The sequence below is a fragment of the Theobroma cacao genome, chromosome 5, assembly GCF_000208745.1.
Source record: "Theobroma cacao cultivar B97-61/B2 chromosome 5, Criollo_cocoa_genome_V2, whole genome shotgun sequence".
Lineage (NCBI taxonomy): Eukaryota > Viridiplantae > Streptophyta > Magnoliopsida > Malvales > Malvaceae > Theobroma > Theobroma cacao.
Genome location: NC_030854.1, coordinates 27323712 through 27343825, shown reverse-complemented (window position 1 = coordinate 27343825; position 20114 = coordinate 27323712). Strand labels below are relative to the sequence as shown.

The 20114-nt window shown below is 33.5% G+C and overlaps 2 protein-coding genes across 2 annotated transcripts; one reads left to right on the top strand and one right to left on the bottom strand.

The window, feature by feature from the left end:
- Positions 2693-12398, top strand: LOC18598988 (nuclear transcription factor Y subunit A-1). Its single transcript, XM_007028748.2, has 6 exons — positions 2693-2822; positions 5753-6057; positions 6859-6974; positions 7328-7399; positions 9134-9298; positions 11375-12398. The coding sequence occupies exons 2-6, from the start codon at positions 5787-5789 to the stop codon at positions 11834-11836; spliced, it is 1086 nt and encodes a 361-aa protein (XP_007028810.2). The 5' UTR covers positions 2693-2822; positions 5753-5786; the 3' UTR covers positions 11837-12398.
- On the bottom strand, positions 15840-19786 carry LOC18598986 (guanylate kinase 2). Its single transcript, XM_007028742.2, has 11 exons — positions 19378-19786; positions 18856-18890; positions 18567-18674; positions 18351-18427; positions 18127-18256; positions 17601-17963; positions 16920-17041; positions 16611-16746; positions 16462-16507; positions 16273-16378; positions 15840-16168 (listed from the first exon to the last, which is right to left on the bottom strand). Exons 2-11 carry the CDS (start codon positions 18856-18858, stop codon positions 16051-16053), a joined length of 1209 nt encoding a protein of 402 aa, XP_007028804.1. The 5' UTR covers positions 18859-18890; positions 19378-19786; the 3' UTR covers positions 15840-16050.

The following is a 20114-nucleotide window of genomic DNA, read 5'->3' as shown; positions in this document are numbered from 1 at the left end:
TATTAAATTATTATTATTTTAATTAATTATATAAATTATTAATTATTAAAAAATAAAATAAAAAATAATTATATATAATAAAGGGTATTTTTGTCTTTTTATTTTCTATTCTTTTCTTATTCCAAAGCTATTGTTACCAACCAAATACTGTAATAAGTCATAATAATTATTCCTATTCTATTCCATTCATCATACCAAACTACATAATACTTATTCTATTCTATTCCCACCTCATTCTATTCTCACGTAATAACTATTCTATTCTATTCCTATCTATTCCGCGAACCAAACGTGCTGTAAGTGATAAGATTAGAAAAAATTTAAATGTTTTTATTAAGTATTCACACTAAAATCAACTAATATATAAATGGAATAGAGTAACAAGTATCCTAACCTCAAACACAAGTTGTATCTAAAATCATGTTGAATATTAATTTTACTATCTAATATTGTATTAAGTGAGTTTAATCAAGTCTACATGATGTTTTGCTAAATCTCTCCTTCTCCAAAATTTAAAAAATAATGATAGTATAAAAAAGTCTTCATGTAAGTGAATTTTTTATTTTAATTGTTCACTTTTGTTCTAGTATCTAGGTGTTTTTTCTTTTTCTTTTTTCCTTTACATTTTGTTTCTAAAGAAAAAAGCAATAGTTAAATTTATAACTAAATAGAATTCATACAACTTGAATATGTGCTTAATATGTAAGCCTTTTGTATGCCACTAAAAGCTTTCATACAAAGTACTATAAATGCAAATTTGCTCTTTAATAAATTCTATAGTTTGACAATATTGAACCAATTATATATATTAATTTATTTATTTATTTGGAGAGGAGAAATTCGAACATTACTCTTTAAGTAAAAAATTATACAACAATCAATGAACCGGATGCATATATTAAATTTGTTTTTATTTATTGTTTTTATAATTTACCTTATATTTTTTTTTGAGAATTTGTGATTGGATTTTATATTCACGGGATAACAAAAAGTTAAAGAGAGAAAAGGATTCTTGTATTAAATAACAAACCATGTTAAAATTTTTCAATTACTTGTCAATACATACAACATTAACACTCACATGCATAGATCCACAAATAATTGACAAAAAAAACTAATAAAAATAACCTAAATTAAACTGTGTAATCTCGTCTTTACTGGACAGGTGTCATTGTTAGACTTGTTTAGGGATAATTTTAATTTATAAGTAGTAATTTTTAAATTGTAATGGATATTTGATTCGAAGGGTCGTGTCACTCTTGCATCCTTATTCATTCGTTATGATTGCTGAATATTACCTAAAGATAATGAATACTTGAAATAATAACTTAAAGTTGGAAAATGGGTCTTTGAGATTCCCTTACCAGAAATAGGTACCCTGCAGCTAAAGTCAAAAGTAATTTGATAATCACAATCCCATGAAGGAAACTTTATCATCAACAGTGCGGCCTTAATTTTGTTTGTTGTTTTTTGCCCTTTAAACATCACTGCTCTTTCACGCCCACGGATGAGCTGTCCTCGTGGCTGCCCTCCACTCGTTTTCCTTCCCAAAGCTTCTACGCACCTTCCACGTGGCTGGCCTCCACTCGTTTTCCGGGCGGCTTATAATTCACTCCTTATGTTTCGAGGGACACGTGGGCGTTGACGGTCGCCGTCACGGAGATCCGTGCATGTCGTCTTTTCCTTTGGGGAAGGGGACCACACTTTTGCTACCTAACGCCACGACAGACTAACGGCACTGGGCCGTTAACGTGGAACCCAGTACTGTTGGGGTGGACCACGTGGCGGCTTACTGGTGTGCGTGGGTCCCACGTGTCAACGTTGTCTGATTGCGGAAGGTGGTGGGATGGGTGGACACGTCTTGGCTGTCCAATCCAGTGGCAGAACATGCAAATATTTTCAAATCTTTGATTGATTTAATTAAAATTTAATTACTCTTTTTCACTCTTTCTGGAGTAACTTGGGTTTAGTTTAATGTCTGATTCATTGCTTGCATAATTCTTTATTCCTATGGACGGATCTGCCCTTCTGCCCTTTTCTATCTCATGCTGCTTCTTCTCTTTTAAGGTTACATCTCGGAATTTTCCCCTATTTTAATCCACTTATCTGAACTTAAGTTTTGATGGGTTATTATTATTTATTTTAAATGTTTATTATTTATTTTATACACGTAGCTCAATTTTTTTAAAATTTATTATATTATTTAAAAATTAGAAAAAGGTACTCATAATGATTTTTTTAGCATATTCTATTTATGTCATTTCAAGGAAAAACAAATCAGTTAAGTAATTTACTTGAATTAAACTAAACCACACGCTAGATCAACAATAGAAGCAAAAACCCCACTACGCAAACTTAAAAAAGGAGGAGAACAAGGAAAAGAGTCAAGGAACGTGGGGTTGAAAAATAGAGAATTAGGTAAGAAAAAAAAAGGAAAAAACATCGGACACTTTTGTAGTTATGACTAAGAAGGATGATCTCGTCATTCTAAAAAAGTAGCAACATTGACGTCATTTACGCCGTCTAAGAAAATTTGATTCCTGCCGTTAACTCACCCAACCAAAATAAAAAACATACGAAAAAACTTTTAAGCGGGAGAAAGAAAACGCCGTTCTTTTGTCACCTCTAAATTAAAAAAATAAAAAAAAAATTGTTTTTTTTTAATTAATTTCTTTAATCCAAAATACGTTGGCTTCGTTGCTCTATCACTTACTACTATACAGTGCCATATCTTTGGTTTGAAAGTTCAGACATAAATTTCCAACTTCACTTCCACTTCTTCTAAACGCAAAGAACTTTCTTTCTCTTTTTGGGTTATCTCGGTAAGTTCTTTCTCTTCCTCTTCTCTTGTTTGAGTGAGAAACAGTCTCTCTGTATTGGTTTATGTTGATTGAAGTTTGTTCCGTGGACTTGTTTTTTTATATGTTTTTCTTTGGCTTTGAATTGTGTTATGGTTTAATTAGTGTTTGTTGTTTTGATTTCTGTAAAGGGCACCTTTTTTTTTTTGGTTTATTACTGATCTGTTTTTGGTGAGTGTTTTTGGTTTTGTTTTTCATTTGCTTTAATAATAATTATAGAAGGTTTTTTGTTTTTTGGAATAAGAAGTGAATTAAGGATCATGATTCAAACTATACATGTGCATGCATGCATGTATGGTGAGCACATGATGTGATCTGATGTTTCGTTGTTGGTGTTGTAGATTGAGATTTCTTTTTCTTCTTTTAAATGTTTTTTCCTCTAAATAAGGACCAGTCGTTTTTACTTGTTGTTTATTATTTTTCAGCGTAATATTTTAATGCAGAAGGGCATGTCTTTATGGATATTGGTTGCTTGAAAGCTTTTTCTTGTTCTTTCTTGTTTGTGGTTCTGTTGATGGATTTTTAATATAAGATAATTAACCGAGTTAATTAAAATTTTGGAATTGATATGATTTCTTTAAAAGAGTAAACATATATTATTTTTGTTGCTTGCCTTTCGCCAACGAGTAAAAAGCGTTTACCAAAATAAGCAATATCTTTTATAAATTAAAGATTACAGATGTAATTTGTTTGGAGAACAATTATACTATGATCTTACTTACTTTTATTTATATAGGAATTGGTGTTTTATCATAGTCATTTATTTATTTTTAATTAATTTATTTTTCTGCATTCGACTATCTATTTGTTTTTTATTTTATATGGCAAATTTTGAATAGACAAAAACAAATAGCAAAAGTATCAACCAAATAGAGCCTTGGTGGAAAGGGTTGGGGTACTTAATTTTAGGCTTTAGCCTTGCAGAATTAGCGTCTGAATTTCATAGGATTTCTCCTTAAAGGAGATTACTGAATATATAGTCCGATAAGGAGAGGTATTATTGGATACCACTTAAGCATGATCCATAAAGATTTCGAAAGAGAGGTCAATAATTTGCAAAGATCAAGGTTAAGTATTAAGAAGCTACAAGGTTTATGTGCAAATATCTGGTCTATCTTGTTTTGGCTACTTTAGAGTGTACAAACTGGAAGTAATTATTAGAAAGAGAGGTCAATAATTTGCAAAGATCAAGGTTAATTATTAAGTAGCTACAAGGTTTATGTGCAAATATCTGGTCTATCTTGTTTTGGCTACTTTAGAGTGTACAAACTGGAAGTAATTACTATTGGAGATTGGCTTTTCATCTTTTCCTGTCTTATAAAAAAGGATTTCTTTTTTTTTTGACAACAAGAACAAACTAAACCTTTTTCTACTTTGTAGGGTCAGCTAAAGGACCATTTCTTAATGTAAAAGATTCTTTTTTTTGAAAACCCCATTAATATCAGAAGTGATATTAAAGAATAAGAAAAGAGTATGGTAGTGTGAAGCAAATCAATATAGCATAGCCTTTTTTAATTCCTAGTCACTAATTGAGCTTAACTGAGGGTTTTGGCTATGTAGGCAAGCTTTGATATGAGGCTCAGCCTTGTTTATTAAGTGCATGACCTTAAGTTTGAAGGGAATTGGAGCTTTTATATCTTTTGATAATTACTATGGAAGCTGGCTTATTCTTGGAAAAAAAAATGAAATATATTTTAAGTTGTATTTATGAGAAAGAAATTATTTTAAATTGTACTGGTGAGAACTTCATAAATGTAGTTAAAGTCCAATGAATACATGAAAGAATACAGAAACAAACCAATAGCATTTGTGTAGCATTTTACTTGGTACCGCAAGGAGCTTGTTTTAAAAGCTGTTAGAGAAGAAATTACGCGTATCGGCTTTGCTTTTTGTGTAAAAAAGCTTGATAAGAAGGATCAGCAAATATGCTAAAATGGAAACAAGCTTCCTGAATCCTTGTTGAGTTGGGATCAAGCTAATTATATTAACTTGCCTTCTTTTGCTTATTGAGTTTGCTGTTTGCTTTATGATTTTGAAAGCAAGATAGTAAAAGACTTTGTGTAGATAGAAAAGTAAGTAGTATTTCGAATTATTAAAAATTAAACTTACATTCTTGTGAGTAGCAAATTGTGTGATTTTACTGTTATAAGAAACAACTATATATATATTGTGTTGTGTTTTAGCAGTTTATTCATTTTTAGTCAAACATGAAGCTTCTATTTACTTTACTTTGTCGCTTTTAGCAATTTCAAGGGAGCAAATTAAAATCAAGTAGCAAAAGTAACAACAAAACATAGCTTTAGTTAACTTGTAACTCTAATTGCTCATAAAAAAAGCTTGCAACTCTAATTTTAATATTATCCATTAGGATGTACACCTTCAAAAAATTGGTGTTGCTAAGAATCAGCACCTTTTTAACGCTCCCTAAATGTGTCTCTGGTATATGCCCCAACTGCATTCATTATGTACTGCACACACATACTTGCAGTTCTAGATGTATTTGATTCCTCTCATTTGTTCAAAAGAAAAGAAAAGGAGAAAAATTAAGTACATATACAAGGACAAAATGATTTTATTGTTCTGGTTATGTGCGGTGTCAACATTGTGGTTTCTGAATGCTAAGTTATCTTTATAGAATATGATCTGTGAGATTTCTTTCTTGCGTTACATTCTGCATTGGCTGCTTCCCGGTTTGCATCTCTAAGAGTGTGGTGTGTTTCTCTTCTATGGTCATGTGAATTGACTTTATATGCATTTTTTCATGAATGTTCTATCTAATTGTGCTAAGACAGACATGTACATTCACATAATAAAGTTTATGATATGCTTTTCTTGAGTATATTAGTAGCTGCATTTGCTGATTTAAAATTTATTTTGTTTGCATATGCAAGCAGTTGGCTGGTGCATGTAGATTTCAGACTTTGGAAGATGCACCAAAAACTAGAAGGCAAAAACCATCCAGAACCTAATGCGAATAACAATAAACCATACACAGTTCGTTCTCAACCCTGGTGGTGCAGCACCCAGCAGGATGCCAGTTCAACGGATGTTTTAGGAGAAAGCAGGACAAACTTAGCTCCCGGAAAACACCCAAATGGAGGTTTAGGGACCCAAACGAGTGAATCTCAGCATGGAGAATTGACTGATCAAAAAATTTGTGCTAGCAAAGAAATGTGGTTAACTGTATTGCCGCATCCAGGTAATTGATATGCTGTTTTTGTTTAATAGGTCTATTATATGGGAGTGGTTTTGAACTGCAAGTTTAGTTCATGGGCTTTATGAGTGTGATAAAAAGGTTGGCGAAGTGCGGTGCTATAAATTCATAATACACAATAATAACAATGTGCCATTTGTTGCAATCTGCTCCTTGCCTCATTCAAGTGAGTTTGGGAATATTTGCTAGGTTGTTTTGGGGAATGATTTGATTTTTTTAGACTCTGCAGTTCCTCTCTCTATCTCTCTTTCTAATTATTCTAATTTAAGTTGTTTATCTCAAGATATAAGATTTTTCTCCAAGAACTTTTCAAGCAGCTCATATTCTGAACTGTTATTGATAGTGTTTTCTTGTACATGCATTCATATTCATGAAACACATATCATGCCTTATAAAATTGAAGTATCACACTCTTTATATGATTTTGAAGTAAAAAATCCATAATGTTTGTGTTTGTTAGTTTTCAAGGCATAAAATTCCTTAAGTTGAAGTCATGTGGTTAAAAAATTTGAAACTGTAACTGATGCATTGTCAAGGCAGACTTCAATAAGATCTTAAAAAGAAGTACATTAAGCAGGTCAAATCTCTGAGTGGTGTTGGATTGCACTCTTTTAACTAACATAGCTATAACCAAAGTGCCATAGCAGCTCTTTGGGTTATCTTGGCAATCAATCACTGCGTTTTCTCGGATAATATTGTACTTTAACAAATATGGTTTCAGTCTGTTTTGCACATTATGTTGTTATATGCTCTGAAGCTAATGAAGGTTTTGTCTTTTATGAACAGATGGAAAATGTGGTGATGAACAGCCACATTTACAGCATGCTGTACCCTTTATGCCTCCAACAATGGGTGAATACATAGCACCACGAACCCGGCTGGAGCTTGTTGGCCACTCAATTGTAAATTTTCTCTTTCTCTCTCTTGGGAGGATGTGAATTTACGCGTGCACATGCCTGCTTAGATCCTTTACTGCCTCTATGGTGATAATTGCTTACATATGAAAATAAGAATTCATGTAGGCTACATAAACAGTTAGGTGTATCTTTGTGGCCTATGTTTGATGGGAAGGTAGAAAGGTGGGAGGATAGGTTGCACTCTGACCCAATGGCTAAGCCATCTCTTCTTTCTATGTTTCCTAAACATTGGATTGGAAAAACTATATGTCTGCCTCTCATCCTTGATACTAAAGATATCCTAGATGTTTATTGTCAAGGTGCAATGATGGAACTTTAAGTGGAAAACTCTTTTGCAGGCATGTCCATCGTATCCATATGCAGATCCATATTATGGGGGAGCAATGCCTCCTTACGGACCTCAATCTTTGGTATGCATTTATGTAGTCTACACACTTGAATTACTTTTGATGTTCCTGCTTGCTTTAATTGTGTATGAAGTGTTGGTTATATTCACCTTTTTTACTGCGTAGAAAGTTATTAGCTGTGAAGATAGTTGTAGTTCCATTTAATTGCTTCTTTGACTGTAAAAACAAACAAATATCTATTAGCCTTGCTATGCTTTTTTCCCATTATCATATCATTGTCCAAGGCTTCACAAGTAAGGGTTAAAAGAAGGTAGTAAATCAGCAAAACTTCTCATTTGAGATTTTCAAGGGCGTAGGAGACGAGAAAAGAAGCACTCTCAGTTAAAAATGAACTGGGACTGAGTGCATGAATTATTATTCTTCTTCTTTTATTTTGAGGCCAAAAGAAAATATTTAGTTGTAGATTAGGAATTGCTCTTTCAAGAAAGACCTTGGTATTCTTTAGCAGCAATAATGAATAAGATTCTAAATTTGGGCAGAGCAGAATTCAAAACATGTATATTTTTTGCAAGGGTCCTGGATATATAACTAATTAACTGCTCAAGACATTATGTTTCTTCCTTCTACAAGCATTGTGTGAAATATTGTATTTCTTTTTATATTCAACCACTAGAATATTGACACTTTTTTATGGTAACAAGATATGCAACTTGCTGACATGAATACCATGTCTTCATTTGCAATCCATAAGCACTTGACCATTCTATGTATACAAATCCTTGGGATGGTTTTGCAAAGGTTCAACAACTCTTCCGCCTCCAGGAAAAATTCTCCATTTACCACTTTATAAAAGGAATTAAAGAACTAACAGGTCCATCCATTGATCATTATTCTGAAGACATGACATGATAAAACTAAACGGCAATAAGTGAGATGAAATCATCATGTTTTCACAACAGCTGCAGAAGCAAGCACAAAAATATGGTTGACCAATAGAAATATCTTGTCGAGATTGTTAGTATCTCTTGATTTGAGAAGTGTGGGAGGGCTGTTGTATCTGGCTCATAATATCACCTGGACAATATGTTACTAAGAAATAGTAGAATGCCTGTAATATTGGATACAATGATGAAGTTAAAAGTGAAAAAATATTTTTCAAACATCACTTGTCAAGACGGTATCATCCACTGTAAATTGTGCAATAAGTGAAGTTGCACACTCCAGTGAGAAAAGGGATTTGATATATGAAATTTGGATTTAAGATTATACATAACACCAGGTAATCTATATAAAGAAGAAGCAAGATTTTGGCAGTCACTGTTATATATGAAATTTTTTTTTTTAGTTTTTTAAATTTTGTTTGGATTAGAAAAATAACAGGAACAATTTTATATTGTTGAACAATATTTGATACTTCTCTTTAAAATTGTAGTATCAAATTTTTATTGCTTGGTGAGATTTCTGTGAGGACCTATAGCATAGGGCAAGGTGGTTGAGGTGCAAATTAAGTATGGCCATTGGCAAGTTCTGCCTACATTGATTCTTTTTTATATCTTTTCATTAGAATTGGATAGTATTCATGTGCATCTAGCATATTACATTTTTTATCGGAAATTATTTACTCTTCTATTCGACGGTGTAAGTTAAATCTTTATAATAGTAATCATTGTTTAGGTTTTATAAGTATTCTAGCTTTAGATGTCTTCTTGGAAGTTAAATATATCATTAATGAACAGTTTTCATGATGCAAATACAATATGAAATATATTTGTGACAGTTATTGAAATATCATTTCAGGTACATCCTCATTGTCTTGGAGTGCATCCTGCTAGAATGGCTTTGCCTCTTGAAATGGCAGAGGAACCTGTTTACGTGAATGCTAAGCAATACCATGGTATTCTGAGACGAAGGCAGTCTCGTGCAAAAGCTGAGCTGGAAAAGAAACTGATCAAAGTTCGAAAGGTAATATTTTGCCTGACTATAAGCATGCATATATGATTAATCAGTTAATCAGTGCATTGTACCATACTTGAGTTGCTTAGTACAATAGTTCTGTTGTGGATTCTGTTCTTCATCATATGTGATCCTTGAGAAAATTTTTAGATTACAAACAGTAATCATATCGGGATTGCAATTGAACAGTTTCACTTATAAGGCAGTGCTGTTACAATCTCATTCAAGTTCCTTGTTCATGGAATAAATGAATTTGGTATTCCTGCGGCTTGGAATTTTGCTTGGTATTTTTAATTCCTTATCCAGATTAAAACCTTAAAGAGTAGCAAAATGAAAAGCAAGCAGTTTGAGTCTTGTGGAAAGGAAGCAAATGTTCCACTTTCTTAACATTCAACTACATGCTTTAAGCATTGATTGACAATATGAAAGCTATAACTGACTGACCAATTATTCTGAAATCTTTTAGCATGGTACCCAAGGAAAGAAGAAAACACGGGGCTTCTATTAGTAACAGTTTGGAATAGATGAATAAGGGGAATTATTACATGTCTAAGCTAGAAAAGTTTCTTGTACATTAATTGTTGAGACTTGAAAGATTGTTTGAAATCTTGGAGAAAGATTTCAAAGTCAAAAGCAAGATATAGGTATATCTATGAACGGAGGGGTGCTTAAGAATTTAACTTAGGAGCAGGAGAGGATTTCTGAGATAATGGTAATTTTCTTGTTTTTTATGCGTAGTACAATGTTTAAGTTTTTACTTGAAGCTGTTGCACGTATAATTTAGCAAAAGCCTTCAAACAATTTTCAAGTTTAACTTTCTTTTCATGCTTATTCAACTAAGTTTAAGTTTCTTTTCATACTTATTCAACTAGGTTTAAGTTTTCTGGAATGAGATGATTTATGATGCCAGTATCCATCCTGAACGCTGATAGTTCTTTGATATTTTAAAGAGAGGGAAAAATTAGTTATGCATCTTTTCTTATAAGTTCACGTAACACATTGTATGTAGAACCTTTCTGAGATTGGTTTTTCCCTTTGGATAGATGATCCTTGATGCTGATATGCTTCCTGAATGATACAAGTTTATTTTCATTTTGCATTCTCGTTTTTCTGTAACCTTATTCTAGGATTATTTACGAAAATTTTGTGATAGATTATGTGGTTGTGTAAGATTTTTGTAAACTTAAAGTCTAATTGTTTTTGAGACTGAGTTATGTTTGGAATGGAAATATTCCATGTTATTGAGTTTAATGTTTCATACTTTGCCTCAGTGCTGCCTTCCTATGGCTGCTTGAGAGCTAAGGCTTCTAACTAGGCATCCTGGAAATTGCAGTTATCGGCAAGGAAATAATCCTTTTTGTAATCAGGGTTGAGCTTATTAGCCGTTTGATTTTATTCCATCCTCTGCGAACTTATGAAAACCATATAGGAATTATTATAAGTGTTGCTATTAAGAAGTTGTTATCATTTATTGCCGAGTTTGGTGGGACTTCATTCTATACCTGTATTCTTGCTTTTATGCTTCTCATCTCTAGGGCAGTTATAACTTTTGTGTTACCCTTTTCATATCATCTTAACATGTTTAGGGTGGGAATACTGTTTCCTGGTAATAAGCTATTTGCTTTGCGTAATTCAATTGTTTATTACTCAAAAAAGCAAGGAAGTTACTGACCTACTTCCTGCTAACCATGTTTAAATTATGTTGCAACAAAATTTGCCCTTATTCTGGCAAAACATTGTTTTGACAATATAATATAAATCTAATACCTTATGTGTGTAAGACTTTTGATTGCCCATATTATTACGACATAAGGTTGACTGAGTCATCTTTTCATGCAAGATTTTATTCTACCTGTTGTTTCCCCGTATTTGTATTCCATCAGCATTTACAAGTTCTAACGGTGTCTATTGTAATATAAATCTAATACTTTACGTGTGTAAGACTTTTGATTGCACATATTATTACGACATAAGGTTGGCTCAGACATCTTTTCATGCAAGATTTTATTCTACCAGTTGTTTCCCCATATTTGTATTCCATCAGCATTTGCAAGTTCTAACGGTGTCTATTGTCATGTTTTCCAGCCCTATCTTCATGAGTCTCGACATCTACATGCTATGAGAAGAGCAAGAGGATGCGGAGGCCGTTTCTTAAACACCAAAAAGCTAGACAGTGATGCTTCGAATGCCACACCTGACAAAGGCAGTGACACTAGTTCCAATCTTTCATCACATCCTACCAACTCATTAAGTGGCAAATCAATTTCCAGTCACATGTCCCAGGATGTCAATTCATCCGGTGGTCATCAAGAAGTAACAGAATCTGAATTGCCAGGAACAGATATGCAGCAGGCATTTTCCAACAGCAATGGAAAAATCTACATCAATGGCAATGGCAATGTCTGCTATTCCCACCATCAAGGGTTTCATTTCTCTACATCTCGTTCACTTTCAGATAAAATGATGGAAGAAGGGGACTGTCCAAGGCAGCAGCATGAGAGAATTGTGGCAAATGGTGTGCCTCACAGGGCCCTAACAATCAAATGAACCTTCCATCCTAAGGGTTGAAGTGCCTCTCCTGCATTGCTTTTGACATGTATTGTTATTCATGATAAGTCTTTAAATGTATTATGGAGTTATTTAGTGTGAGCGCATTGTTTCACCGTGTCATGCTTCATGGCATCTTGTTGAAGATCTTTCTTGATCTCCTGCCAGTGGTAAGAGTTGGAAGGTGAAGCTGGAGTGCTTTGATTCTAACCATCTCGAAAGGGACGACCCTTAGGTTCATGTCATATATATGTTGACAGGCAAATCATTCTTGGCTTGGCTTAGTAATGTGCCATAGAGGTAGAGTCGAAGAAGGGACATGTGACTTGTAATTGGCATTTTGAGTCTTCTATTTAACCTGTTCTTTTAATGTACAAGTAAAACAATAGTAACAGTAGCATTGTGTGTAATGAATGTGATAAAGGAAGGCAAAGCAGACTAACCTACTTTCTGTCCCCTCTTTACTGCCTGCCTTTTCATTTCGCTCCCTTGGATGTTTCCTGGAAATAACAAGGCAGGAATCACCATCATGCCATGGGGATCATGCCACAATTATTATTCATTTTCTGCAGAAAATAAAGAAAGATGTTGAAGATTGCCTGGAAGGGACGTTAGTGCCTGGGTGACAGGTAGAAAGGCCCGACATGTAGATGCATGTGAAGAGGATCTAATCATGTGACTTTGTCCAACAATTTTCACTTTTCTGCATCTCAAAGGGGTAATGCATATGGTGATCATGTAAGCCAACAAGCATTTAAGGTTAACCCTCGACTAGGACCACCCTCCTGTTCTTGATGGAGGCAACTGTTATAATTACTATGTTTTTCATGGCTTTGTATGATCATCTTTTAGTTCACTCTCATGCAAAATCCCAAATCCATCACTGCCGATAAGAAAGAGTTGAAATTTACTGAACTAGAGTCCTAACTGTTTGTTCAAAATGGATGAAAAACACTACTGGTGATCTTTTCACTTTATATCCTTGTTTTCATTGATGCTATGGCTATAGTTTTTGCCTCACTATGTTAATTAATTGAATGAACCCTAAATGGGTTGGAGAAAATTAACACCAAGTGTTGGCATTTGAGGCTTAGCCCATTTGAAGCCTATTGGAAAAATGGTGGGAGTCCACAATAATGAGTTGTAGGAGTGCAAAAGGAGGCGCCATTTTTCAGAGTCCAGCATGGGACTGTCTGCAATAAGGCCCAGCTCAGGTGCAGACCCCACGTCGGCAACTCCAATTGTTGTTTTTACTTAAAAAAAGAAAAAGAAAAAGAATAAGAATGGAGTTGATCATTTATCCAAATATCCAAATACTGGATTACTAATGCCACCGAGACCATAGATATACTTTCCCAACCTCATATTTTAAGCACTTACGGTAGATTTTCTTAAATATCTAAAATCCTGCATTTCTTCTTTAATTTCACTGATGGGATTTTTTTTATTGTTATTTGGGGTACGTTAAGTAGTGAAAAATAGAAGACATCCAAATAAAAGTATGGACAAAAGCATAAGATTAGTGAATTATAACTTATCAACTCACCAAATTAGCAATTTTTTTAATCAATCTTTTTAAGTATTAAATAGAGTAATAAGCTATATTTTAATAACCTAAGAAGTTCTCTCCTTTCTTTTTTTTTTTTCGAGCAAAGATTAAAATTGTTATCCTGATAAGATTCTTGAGTTCAATGAATCCCACCAAAATAAAAAATAAAAGTAAAATATTCAAAAAAAATTTTGAATCGTTTGAAAATTTTTAAATAAATTTTTATTTTTTAATATATTTAATTAAATTTTTATATTTTTATTTTGAGTTAAATAAATTTTTATTATTAATGATCGATTAATTGTAATTAATTAAAATATTAAAAAATAAAAACCTATGAATTTAATTAAAAGTAATAAAAGAATTTAAATTTTTTAAAATCAAAGAGAGAGAGAGAGAGTATCGAAAAGCCCAAATTCCAGCAATGGGAAAGGCCCCTGCAACCACAAATAAAAGTCTAGAAAAGGATCTGAAGCAGGCCGACCCATGTTTTGCTGTTGAAGGGGATGGGACCTACCTACTGATATTGAACAAAATGGGCCCATCCCAACACCAACTTGCTCTCTCTGGTCAAATGTCTGGGTCCCTCCATCTGCAAAAGTTTGGTAAAATATTTATAAGTTTCAGACTTGTAGTTGTGGACTGTGACAGACTGAACGAAGCTTCCCAGTACGTCCAACCCCCCATTCCCCTTTTCTTTGTCACTTACGTGGACAAACACTTTCTTTAGAAAATAGGGTAAATATTTTTATTTTTTAAAATTTAATTAAAATTGCATAAAAAATTATTAATTTTTAAAATAAACATTTCATTTCAAAATTTTTTTAATATGAGAATTCAACTGTTAGTTAATTATTAATATTTTTATCAATTTACTGATATAATAAAAATAAAAAAATAATTTTACTTTAAATTAATTTTTAAAATTATTATATAATTTTATTTTTTATTTTTTATTAATTAAAAAAAAAACCTCCCAAGAGGGAGGAGCCCGGTGCTCCCTTAGGAGCCTCGATCAAGCTCCCTCCCTTGGGGATCACCCTCCCTCGAGCCGGTAGATATATTTTTTTAATTTTTTAAAATATAATAATATTTTTTTAATTAGTGAGAAATATTTAAGTTTTTTTTAATTTTTGTTAATGATATTTATATTTTTAAAATAAAGTGTTTATTTTAAAAAGTAATAAATTTGTTAAAAATTTTTGATTAAAATTTTAAAAAATAAGAGTATCTTACTCTAATAAAACCATATCCTTTTTTCTAACGAGAAAAAAAAAAAGGAATGGACGGCAAAGGCAAAGAAATAAAGATGGGGTAGGTCGTTTCATTCTCTTTTTCTCTTTCGTTGCCCGACCCCGACGTTACCCTACAGTGAGAGCAAATCAGCAATATATATGTATATGTAGTGCCTGACAAAGGGCAAGGACCATGCCCAGTTGCCGACCTCTTACAGGGAAATTAAAAAACGGTGCAGGTAAAAGCTTATAAACGTCTCTATCGCAATACTTGTTTCAGGGCCTACACCAAAAGCATGCCATTGCCAGCCCACCGACTTTTGGTACCTTCCCTGGAATTTTCACAGGGTCCTTTGCCCTGGTGGTGGGTTCACAACTGAAAACCGCATTAACGGTCATTCACTAGAAAAAGAATCATTGGCTCTCTTTGAAATGGATTAACCGAAGCTCATTGGCTCTTCCCCCTCTTCCCTCTTTGCATTTTTCTTGCTAAATGGAGGGGGGAAAAAAAGATCCAATGCCTAAATATTTTGTAGGAGTAACCATTAAGATACTACGGAAAGAACCCATTCCCCTTTTTAATCATCTTTGCCATGGTTTTATTATGCTTTCACTTTAGTTAACAAGTAGCTCCACCATAATCTCCAATGGAGAAAAAGATTAGGAATATTCAATAGTAAAGGACATTATCCATGGTCTTTGAAAGAAACCGAAAGAAGTAGATATTCCTATAATAGAGAATTATGTACATTCGCTTGTGGAACCAATTGTCATGGTGGTTTATCTTTCTGGTTACCTCTAATTGGCTTTCAAAATCCAAACAATCTCATTCTCTTGACCAGACATTTACCAGATTTTCCTTTCTCCTTTTGCTTCACCTTGGAATCTTATCATTGTTATGGATAACAAACTTTTTGCTATGGTGTTGCATATCCGAACAACTATTATCGAACATTAACCATCATTTAGCAAGACAAATCCAGCATATTACAGGCGCCCTACTCCTAGATAATTTCAACAATCAATCGTCACCTTTTCCATACCATTACCTGTTTAATGAGACAAACATGGCACCTTTTCCAGAAACAATGGCTTCTCTTCTTCACACAGAAAAATTCATGATAAATAGGGTTGTTCAGTCCTCTAAATTAAGACACAATCAATTATACCTTGACTGGTAGGACAAACATAATTCTACCCCAGAATGAAAAGCTTTCAATTGCCGCACAAATGATGAATTCTCTCATTGCCCATGTGGGAATAGTAATTGTTCAAATGCTACATTTTGGTTCTAAACAAGCAAAGAATCTAATGACAAAGAAAATCCAACATATGCAATGATCTTAGAAGACAAGTAGAGCTTTATCGTAGCTCCCCTTAAGTTAAATAGAGATGCTAAAAACCATGTTAGTATCAGTGGGTTGCAGTTGTTAGCTCAGTTTATGAATCCCATCAAACCCATCTGAAAATGAATCAATGGCATAGACATTCAGCCCTCTTGTCCGACCAGGAGCCCCACCTTTAAGCAAGGACACATCCAGTGCAATCCTGAATAAACCACGAATGCTTGGTCACAAACCCTACTAAATCATGACCTTGCTTTTACAAAATGAAAGTAAAAAAAAAGAAGGGAAAGGGAAAGATAATCTTACAAGTTCTTTGATCCATTTCCCGATTCTCGAGTCTCACAATTAATGAGGATCTTATTATCAATTTTCAACACTGAATGGTCTAAAGGCAGATCAATCCCTCTGGGTGCTGGATGACATTTTAAATAGATTACTATCCATTTGCATTAAAAAGAAATAGAAGAAATAGTAATCACAAAGTAACCTTCTTACAAGGTTTATAATTAGTCGGTGCAATTCCATCGAGACCCAGGAGTCCCTATAACAAATTAAACTTATTAGATCAGGATATCTAGTCCTCTGGAAAGGATTCAAAAGAATTTAAGATGCATATGATATGGTTCAAGGGAAACAGAAGTCACCTTAAGATTTTTGTAACACTCCTCAAGATTATCATTATATAATATATGATCAAAGATGCCTGATGATTTCCCTTGCTCAATTTCTGCCTCGGCATTTCGGAGGCGCTTTAAGATTTGCTCCTCTGTCTCAGTCCCCCTATTTACAACAATAAAATTTGTACAAGATAAGGAAAATAGGACAATGATAAATATCAAATGGACAGCTCAGATTCACCTCTGTCTTAGTCCCCCTAGTTACAACATTAAAATTTGAACAACATAAGGAAAATAGTACGATGATAAATATCAAAATGGACACCTCAGATTCACCTTGCACGGAGCCGTTCTTCAAGCTCCTTCATTGAGGGTGGACAGATAAAGATGAAAATGGCATCAAGAGAACTGGCCCTGACAGACCTTGCTCCTTGAACATCGATGTCAAGAATGCACCTCTATATTGAAATAAAAAAACAAAGAACACCTCAATTTTGCAGAGAGACAATTTTGATGTTAAAGAATGCTATACCCACCAGAAAGTGCCCTTGATATGCATTCTAAAATATACAACCTAAAATCCAATATTAATACTCTACCATTTCTCCATTACCTACATGAAATTATTTTCAAGGTCCACCAGAAAGAGGCAAATGTACCTCTGCTTCTCCCCTCACAACAATATATTATGCATGAAATGATTTTTTATTTTGGCCAAAATATGCTTGAGATTATTAGTAACTCATTAATTGTAAATATCAGGAGCTGATGTGACCATAATTTCATGAGATCTGATATGCTATTTCATCATTCCCTTCCCTTTTAAAAAAAAAGTCAGTTTCCTGAACTGATTCAATTATCTGGGACTCAAACGGCTGGCTTTCCCAATGGGCCCCTCCAAGATGAAATTCCATTTGATAATTTGAAATAATTAGCAAGTATCCAATGTCCAACTCTCAGAGCATCATTAAGTACTATAAGCACTATTATAGAACTGTAAAAAGCAGGACCATTTACCTTTCCAGAATCTGCTACTGCCTCAACTGCTTCAATACTGGTTCCATAGAGATTTCCATGAACAGAAGCAAACTCAAGGAACTTCCCATATTTTATATCTTTCTCCATTACACTTCGCTCAGTAAAATGGTAATGAACTCCATTCTTCTCCTTGTCCCTTGGTGCACGGGTTGTGTGGCTGACAGAAAATCCACACATGGATGGGAATTCCTTCATAAGCATGTTTATTAATGTCCCCTTACCAACACCAGAAGGACCACTGATAACAACTGGCTTCTCAGCATCACCCCTCACACCCTTACTCCAGGCAACAACTTCAGTCCCCAAAACTTTTTTCTGCTCCTTAACATACTTGGTGTTCACCTACCAATATTCAAACAGATCAAACACTTTTAGGCATCAAAATATTCATATAGCTTTTATGCAACTCAGAAGCACTGAGCTTTAAATGTACTAATGCCACAAAGAAATGAACATTCTAAGCTGCAGAATTTGTTAAGCTATTATTAAGTTTTCAAATACCAACCTCAAGAAACCAAATGCAGTCATCTGGGGTGGAACCCCTAGTAATAATCAATATTTGATCTTCACTCAAAAGAACAGCTGAATGGCCTTTACATGGCTTTGGTTTTGTTCCCAGCACTGTAGGAATCACCCTGAAAGTATTACCAAAAAGAATAAATCTATAACTCTAAACTAAAACCTGGAAGAAGAAACTGTGTAGCTAGAGCTATAAAGCCACAAACTAACCATTTCCCTGTAGATTTCTCATAAATCCGAACCCCGATAGATGATGTAGAACCATCGTTCAGCCCACCAATCACAAACTGCCAAGAGATAAATACACACAAATCCTCAATTAAAAAAGATTATTGAACATATTAACTAACAGTAACAGATAACAAAGAAAGACAAAGAGAAGCACTTTATGACAAAAACACCAAATTAGGCATTAAATTATCATACTGTTTTGTCACCAACGTTGGTAGAGGTCTCACAGCCTTCGGATTTTAAATTAAATCCATTTGAGAACCCGTTTTGTAGATTGTCAACACAGAATGCTGGAACTTCTCCCTGATGATCATAAACCAAAACAAATCAAATCACAATAAAGCTACTATTTTTGATCCATATTGCCAAACCAAAACTCAATTAGATTGCTAATAGAAGTCCCCCCTCTCTCTTTTATTTTTTCTTTTTTTGTAATAGATAAAGAAACAATCAAAAATAAAAAGAAAAATGATTAATGGCTCACCATGGAGAACCAATGCCTCCAATACAAGATTCACCCTGATCAACACACATGGAGAGATAAGAGATCAAACAAAGGAACTCATATTCATTGGATCTACGAACAATGTGAACTAAATGCATTGAAAAGAAGATAGCACGGATTACATTGAATCAATATAATTCCATGTCAATCACGAAGGTAAAACAGAAAAAAGAATCAATTTTTGAGAGTTTATAAAATCAAAATTAGAATCCAAAAATCAAAACCCAGAATCCAATCTACCATTACAATGCAAAACACAAAAATAAAAACAGACAGGAAAAAGCAACAAGAAAACAGAGAAATAAGCACAAAATCAAGTTTCAGTTGGTTTTTATGTCAAATTTCAATCTACCAATGTCACAAAAACCATAAAAAAAAAAAGAGTAAACAACAACAAAACAACCTAAAATCCATGTTTTGATGCAATAGCAGAGCTAAAACACATCGGAAAAGAAAAAAAGAAGAGAGAAAGAAACAGATTGGTTGAGACCCAGTTCATACCTTTTGATAAAGAACAAAAAAATCTTTAAAAGGGAAAAAGAAAGCTTTATAATGGTTAGGCTTACGCAGAAGCTATATGCAACAGAGTTGGATTATAAAAGAAGGCGAGGACAAAGGGGTTGTGCTTGAGGTTTGTGATTAGTTTTTTTTTTTTTTTCTTTGGGATATCTATAAAGGGTCAAGTGATGGTAGTTTGGAAGGAGTCAAAATTCAAAGAAACTGAAGATTGAAAACAAAAGAAAGGAAGAAGGTGGGTTGCAGAAGAAGAAATTGCAAGAAATCTTCACAGCCATTGTCTCTTTTATATTTGTAAAGACAGCAAAGAGGTGGCCTGTCGTTTTGGTCTCATTCAATTCACGAAAACAATAAGATCCCGGTGGCTCTAATTTTCTTGTGAGGTGCTTGTGAAGCTTCACTTTTTCTGTTTCTTTCTATATTTTTTTAATTTAAAAACTCTTATTCTTTTTTTTTTTTTTTGGTAATTTTTTAATGACTTCTTTCTTTCTGGAAATCCGAGGAATTTTAGGGAGAAAAAAATAAATATTTCCTACTTCTATCTCCTAAAAAATAATAACAAAAATCAAAATTTTAAATTTTAAAAAAGTCTTAATTTATTTTAATTCAAAATCCACACACAATCACTTTTTTTCTTATTAAAGTAGTATTTTTTGAATGAAGATTAAAAAATGTACCAAAAGAAAAACGTAAGAGGGGAGTCGGACATATTTAAGGAAGGT